Source organism: Pseudogymnoascus destructans, assembly GCF_001641265.1.
Source record: "Pseudogymnoascus destructans isolate 20631-21 unplaced genomic scaffold scaffold_32, whole genome shotgun sequence".
In the NCBI taxonomy this organism is placed as follows: domain Eukaryota; kingdom Fungi; phylum Ascomycota; class Leotiomycetes; order Thelebolales; family Thelebolaceae; genus Pseudogymnoascus; species Pseudogymnoascus destructans.
Genome location: NW_020167551.1, coordinates 205,992 through 213,492, shown reverse-complemented (window position 1 = coordinate 213,492; position 7,501 = coordinate 205,992). Strand labels below are relative to the sequence as shown.

General features: G+C 44.6%; 2 protein-coding genes across 2 annotated transcripts; one reads left to right on the top strand and one right to left on the bottom strand.

Moving 5' to 3' along the window:
• Positions 1–233: 233 nt before the first annotated feature.
• On the top strand, positions 234–1,923 carry VC83_08861 (uncharacterized protein; the record flags this gene model as incomplete). Its single annotated transcript, XM_024472404.1, has 5 exons — positions 234–1,048; positions 1,098–1,228; positions 1,321–1,418; positions 1,470–1,609; positions 1,821–1,923. The coding sequence occupies exons 1-5, from the start codon at positions 810–812 to the stop codon at positions 1,921–1,923; spliced, it is 711 nt and encodes a 236-aa protein (XP_024319932.1). The 5' UTR covers positions 234–809.
• A 3,546-nt stretch (positions 1,924–5,469) lies between these two features.
• On the bottom strand, positions 5,470–7,448 carry VC83_08860 (uncharacterized protein). Its single transcript, XM_024472403.1, has 4 exons — positions 7,121–7,448; positions 6,647–7,069; positions 6,186–6,595; positions 5,470–6,137 (listed from the first exon to the last, which is right to left on the bottom strand). Exons 1-4 carry the CDS (start codon positions 7,185–7,187, stop codon positions 5,484–5,486), a joined length of 1,554 nt encoding a protein of 517 aa, XP_024319933.1. The 5' UTR covers positions 7,188–7,448; the 3' UTR covers positions 5,470–5,483.
• Between the last annotated feature and the right edge of the window lie 53 nt (positions 7,449–7,501).

The window sequence follows — 7,501 nt, the reverse complement described above, 5'->3', positions numbered from 1 at the left end:
AAGAGCTAGGATAGCAGATTGCTGGAAGCGAAGATTGGACTTGAAGTCTTCTGCAATTTCCCTAACAAGACGTTGGAATGGGAGCTTTGGGATAATTAGGCTAGTATTGAGTTGCTGTCTTCTGATATCGCGGAGAGCCTTGGTGCCTATATGTTTATTAGAGAGTTCTGGTAATCCTCTGGTAATCCTCTGGAATCCTCTGGTAATCCTCTTACCAGACTTTGCGCGGCGCGTGGCCTTCTGAGCATGATTGTTGCTAGCTTGAGATGAGCGAACTGGAGCTTTTCTTGCTGTGCCCACGGCCTTTTCCTTTCCCTTTCCACCAAGCCCAGAGCCAGCTCGTAATCCAAGTGGCATCCTTGGTGCTGTGCCACTAGTTGATCTCCTAGCAGTTTGCTTGGTACGAGCCATTTGCTAATATCAAGGTGAGTTAGTGAAGTAAACACAAGACAAAGAAGTAGATCAAAAGATATGTGTACTTACAGTGAGTTTGTAGGAAGAATATTGCAGAAGAAGAGTATAGAAAAGAGGTAGAGGTTGAAAGGTATGTGTTTTATATGAAGGTGCATGTTGTGGTGTTGCTTTTGGAACAATAATTCTTTGTAGGTGAATATTCCTTCACGAATATTTTTATTTGCAACTTTAAAATAACCACGACCTTAGAACCACCTTCCTTGGTTACTCCCTCCAATCTACACATTCTTCTTCCCTTTTGCGCCTTCACCTCTTCACTAGGACTTCAAGTAAGTTTATTATCTTGATTCTATAGCCAGAACTTCTGGCGATCTTCTGCTAATCACGTGTTTAGTATGGCGAAACGCAAGGCACCTGAAGAACTCTCCACTAATGTGAATACTATCAAAGCTCACCACCGCGTCTCCAACCTTACTGAATATGAGAAGGCTGTTCACTTAGCACTCAAGGCTGACCATGCTGATCTGAGCTACTACTTAAAGAAGTTATATAAGTCTGCAAAGTATATCGCTGCCTCTACTGAAGACAAGACATGTCTACAGAATGAATTGAAGGTTGAGCGTATTCGTGTTCGGTAAGTTCCTACTGGTAATCTCTGGTAGCCTCAATCTAACTATAAACAGGACTGAGAAGGGTACCCATGCATCTTGCATTGCGAATCAGAAAGTCAAGAATATTAGCGCCTCTTCTTCTCCACAAGCCCCACCATCTACTCCGCCCAAACAACTTCTGTCTGAGCTTGCTGCATTTGAGGGTATCTCAAGTATTCCAATCGATGACAATCATAACAGCGAATGGGAGGATACTGAGGTTGAAGACGATTTGGAGTTGGAGCTTATGTTACAGCGCGAGATATTTTAAATGACGAGGCTGTTCTACCGGATGAGCTTTCCGATGAAGAGATCACTAGCACCCAGGCTCTCTTAACTCAAGCGCACATTGATGTATGCTACCTCATAATCTGGTAATCTTCTGGTGATACTAATAGTTGATAGGCCCATGAAGAGTCCAATTTCCGCAAGTGGCAACATTTCTGGGATAGCTGTATCCACTCATATACGAGAAAGGCTGGAAAGCTGAGAAAGAAGCCTGAGCGTCTCTTTGAGTATATGCCGTGGGTTGATGTAGAGGAAGGGTACGTCTCTGATCATCCTAGCAATCTTCTGGCAATACTAATTGTTTATTATAGCACTTTTCATGAGGTTATCCCACCACATAAATATTTCTGTTTGTACGAGCAGGCAGTTTGGAAAGTGGGCCTAATTACCAGGACCTGTGCAGTGGTACCCAAAGTCTTACAATTTTGTCGACAATGGATGGTTGCAAATATCCACTCATAGTTCTAGCTTCAAAGAGGCGTTCTTACTTGTCTACTCTAAGAAGTTTGATAAGGAAAAGTGGGCTAAGGTATCAGCTGCACAGGATATGTTGTTCCTGGAGCTAGAGTAGAGGAGAACTTGAGTTGCTAAAGTTATAGCGCTGGAGTACCTTTCGCGTTGGAAAACCAGGTATTTAAGTACTTCATCGTAGCCAGACTTCTGGTAACCTTCTGATAATCGAGCAATTTGCCAAATGCCATCTCAATACTCAGAGTTGTTTGATTCTGACAGTATTCTCAGACTCTTTTCCGTCTTCTCAACGACTATCCTCATTAAATTAAGTCTGTAAGGACACAGGGCACCCAGCTCACAGTAATAGCATATGAGAGTGCGAGTCAGAGGCTAAACGGATGCTATCCTATAGGTCTACTACGAAGGATACAAAAAAGATGAAGAGAGGAACCCCCGTTGGGTCAATCTCCTTAAGTACCCGAAACGGGTCTGACTCAGCTAACCTGCCTTAACTCTTATCATGTGACCGTAACCTGCCCGACTCAGATCCTTTCCATCACTGAGGGACAGGCATCCTTACAAAGTCCCTGCAGGCCTTGAATATATTGGCAAGTTAAACCAATTCGTCAAATGGACTAAGGATACACACGATATATTCATTGAGTGGTGGAAGCTATCACGATGGTATGAACAACACTCAGATCATACTACAAAACTCCTTATGAAGATTGCATGGGATTCAACCAACTGGAGTTCTCAATACTGGAGAAGTTATCACCAAGGAGCAGACCGGCTTTCTGGAGAACCATGTGTTATTTGTACTTATTGTTCGAAGGCCCTTACGCATCCTGCAATCAAGTCTGCTGGCCCAAAGTCTATGGCAACACATCTTGCATCAGACATTTGCAAAAAGAAGTCACAGATGGGAAGGATAGTCTCTATCAAATGCGAATCAATCAAATGCAACCTCAACAAGTAAGGATTACCAGATTATTACCAGAATTATGTAGGTTAATACCTATAATAAGATCATATTCTCACACAAGAGACATTTTATGAACAAGTTCTATACACAGTTATCTTGACTCATAGCTCGTTCCGCTCAGTCGAGGATCCTCATCAAGACCCTATAAATACTTTAGGTATTAGTAGGTCTGGCCGGCCTCATCAAGCAAGGTGGAGGGATGTTCTTAAGCATATATAATAGATAATAGCGTTCTAATAATCTTCTGATAATCATGGTACTTAGATAGAGGAATATACATGATTCGTTCTCACAGCTTACTAGAGATGGCGAGAGTGATGCTAATAGATGTAATACTTTAACTTAACCATAAAACAGTATTAATCGTATGAGGGACTGTTCACATGATGCATAAATCTTACACGTGATAGCCGAGTACTCACCGGGTTTTTACAGAGTAACTGAGTATTGACCTCACTCACCGAGTCGAGTAAAAGGTTCAGCTACTCACCCAGCTGAGTAACCCACTGAGCGAGTGAGCCGAGTATTGAGCGAGTAGTGCGCAGCCTAGGAATAATGAAGTCCCCAAGTCTCTGCGAAGAACAAAACCTTCCGTAATTGGCACAGGGAAGTTAGTGAATATGTAGGCAACAATGCGAAACTAATTACTGCAAAGGTAGTTGATAATACTGCAATTTAATTAAGCATTAGCTTCTGATCTATGTTGGGGGGGGGGCAAGAAGCCGATAGGGGGCTAACAAATATATCTCATAAAATGCCTGGCCCGTCGCAGTTGCTGCCTTTCTACAATCCACACGGACCTGTAATTCATACTCTATATCTCAATTAGTATCAGAGGTAATTTACGACGGTGTTAAATTCCCCGAAACGGAAAGTTGTAGTACATACCGACGATTAGTACGTGGGTGATAGCCCCTGAAGCAATAGCGACCAGAAATCTAGGATACTTGACAAGGAAGTAGAAGTAGACCATAAGAAAAAGAAAGAGAAAAACGATAATTCCGGCAGTCTTCTGTCCAACAATATACCAGTTAATGAATACCGCGACTGTTGCTAGCACGGTTGTGCCTAGATTTGTTATCAAGGTGAACACGGGCGCTGGCAGTCGTTGGGTTCATCCCAAGGCAAATTCTCGCTACCCCCCATGGCTCGCTGCCCAAAAAAAACCTGCGTGTTTGATGATACATTACTAATGCATTATAGTACATTAAAGATTTAATCCTTAACGAAGATAACTTCATGGTAGTATGCTTCTATATAGAGGTAGCTAAAGTGTTATTGAAAAGGGAAGATTAACATGACCTTTAAGAGGGTTAAAGCTTCTAAGATTAACGAGGTTATATTTGCTACATTTCTACTAGAGTCAAATAAAGGTACGACTCTAATTCATTTATAAAGCATTACTAATGTATTAGTAATGACATTTGTTCAGGTTTTTGTTAACTAAGAAGCCATCATCGCGATACTCATCGACGCAATGGTCACCCGCGCGCCAAACTTGGAGGGGTCAGATCCAAAGAATTTAGGTATGACTCTGAGTTGATCGCCAAACGCCTGCCAGAAGTTTTTGGGAGGTAGATGCTCGGGGTCTTTGGGAGTCTGGAGTGAGTGTCCAAGGGAGACTGTCTGGACATCGGCTCCCACGCCACCGGCTTTGTAGATTCCTGGGTTCGAATCTTCGCCATGAATAAGCCCTTTTACCAACTTTGTCACAATCTTTAGAGAAGGAAAGATAAATTGTCGTTTCTCCAATGTTCCGTCTGTAACCCTTGACTCGGCACATCGAACAAAGGCTAGGATCCTTTTTGAAACGGAGTACATAAGGTATTTGTTGAAGGATGAGGTTGCTCAGACTGATTGGTTGGGCGCGACTGGAACCCGATACTTACCACAGATATAGACATGTTTATCATGAATTTTCCACGTGGAAGAATCGTAACAGACAAGATAGAGACCACTATGATCAAATACCCAAAATTCACGTACGGGACTAGGCAATATCGATTGCTCTACCACGACCATGTCGTCAGGGATTGGCTGCCCGCCGCTCGTAGCTATTATACTTCGGTCTTCACCACCCTGGGTACCTTTCAGTGCCTGTCTAGCTTTGCTTGCTTGGTATTCATTTATACGGAGTCGTCTTGTTTTGGCATGAGCTATACGAGCGGGGTGCGAGTTTGTTCGCCGCTGATCCTTCGCCGACGTGGCATCTCCTTGACGGACAGATTGACGAATTGGATTATTCCCAGCCCGCTCGACGCCACCATTAGATACTTTTGGTAGACGGCAGAATTGAAGCAAGCTCTTGGAATTGCTAGCAAACGTTGTGTTCGATTTCGGAATGCATGGGATGGAAGGGTCAGCTACGAACGACACATGGTTCGGTTCCTATGATATGAATTTGGTCTGATCATATTTCGAACACAACAGTGTAGCTTGCTATTGGGCATCATATCATTTAGCTATTTCCAACTTATAAAGCTTAATCGATTATCCATTTATGCCAAGACTTGCTCCTTCTGAATGAGGGATAGGTTCCTCCGAAACGGCGGAGTTCCAAGCATGGCCAGCGCGTACTTATCAACAGCGAACCCGGAACCACTTGAGGATCGTAATTGCGAAGGGCAAGAGGATTTAGATAGAAATATTAAAAATTTATTAAAAATATAGCTATTATCACTCCCACATGAAATCTAACCTACAACTTCTCTATCTCTATTGGCAAGCTTCTCCTTTTCATTTCTTGCATGGTTCTCCACGCCGACCTCTGACAAATCGACCTTAGCACGCCAGCCCATCCACCAGGGGCCGTCAAACAGCTCCTCCATTCTTTCCATTGGAATCCCCTTTGTTTCAGGGGCCCAAATACCAAGCAGGACGAATCCAACAGCGCAGACTATCGCCCAGAAAATATACGCGCCCCAAACATCAAGGCTCACGAACATATTTGGCGTTACGCGCACCACGGCAAATTGGAAGAACCAGTGCAGGGCCATGTTTGTTGCATAGCACACGCTGCGAATGCGCGTGGGGTATATTTCCGTGCCATAGAGGTACTGCACTGTGCAGAGACCGATTGACCATCCAACAGCGTAGATGAATACCGAGGCGATGGCTGCATCGGATGCTGACTTGTTGCCGGAGTCCGCGAAGATGGACATGTATATTGACATGTAGATGTGGGTAATGCATTGAAGTCCGAGGCCAGTAAGCATGCATCGGCGGCGTCCAAATACATCGACAAGACCCCAGGTAAACACCATTGTAAACACAAGCTTCACAATGCCGTATGCCCCCGAGGTGATTAGAGAGGTATTGGTTCCAACTACGCCTGCGTAGGTGAAAATCTAATTTAATTGTTAGCAGATATCACCCATGGACACGTTAAAACGTACCTCGGGAATATAATAAGTAATTCCGTTTCCTCCGCTCCACTGTGCAACAGTTTGCATAGCAGCGCCCAGTAAGAAACGTTTGCGATAAGTCGATATCGTAGCAACCTCTTTGAAAATTGTCCATATTGGGACTCCAGCAAGGTTTTGCTGTCTCAGCTGTATTTGCTGCTGGATTTCTTCATATTCCAGGGACAAAGCAGGGTCGCTTTTATCAGAGTGGCGAAGACGTTCAAGAACCGCAAGAGCCTCCTGGCCACGGTCTTTGGATGCTAGCCATCGAGGCGTATCGGACAGGAAAAACGAACATATGAAAGCAATTCCAACAGGAATGAGCGGTATAGCCTGGACAAGGCGATATTGAGCAGCACCGACGGGCATAGTGCCGTTCACAGCATAATTAATGAAGAAGCCTGGTTATAGTTAGTGGTGTTGTCGTACCATCAGGCTTCGGGTGGACCTACCAATCGACAGGAATGTGAGAAGCAGCACCATATACATGCTGACAATAATTCCTCTGGTCTTTGCAGGAGCAATCTCGGAGAGATACAGGGGTGCAACGACGGTAAGTCCTCCGGACCCCAACCCTCCCCAAATCCTGGCAAATAGCATGAAGCCAACAATACCAGACGAAAAGACCTGCATGAAGATACCGCTAGCCCATAGTACAACAAACAGTTGCCAGCATCGTAATCGACCCAGTCTGTCGGTGAGAGCAAGGGCGATTAAGGAGCCGAACGCCGCACCAAGAACGCCAAACGATGATATGTTGGCTTTGCGGTCTGCGAGGCCTGATGGGTCGTTTTTCCAGAGCGAGGGTACCAGCCCATAATCATTCTTGAATGACTTCAATCCAACAGAGGCACTAAACCCTCCTTCGTCGTATCCTATATAATATAGTTAGTGGCTGTAGCGGCAAAGATTCGGGTATGCCGTACCTTTCGGAATACTTCCTGATGCAATCACCAGAATGGTGAATACATAGTACGGATTGATGTCAAACATGGCCCCTCAGTAAATAAGCAGCAATGTGAAACGAATGTGCCAAAACTGTAATAGCAAAAGTTGGGGAAGCAACCCCAGCTTTATTCAACTGTTATATGTGGGGTAGTCGTGACCCAACGTTCATTGCGGATTTTGCGGGGGGAAAACGTGAGCTTCGCGTGGTATCCGTTATATCTTCCCGGATTCGGCACCAGAGTGAAGTTGCCCAGAAATATTAACCTGACACCAGCAGTGTAGGCTCTGCCATGAAGCTGACAGGAGTGAAGTCGGGTGATGGAGGGAGTCTCCCCTCGGAAGTTGGCCGCCGAGACCGT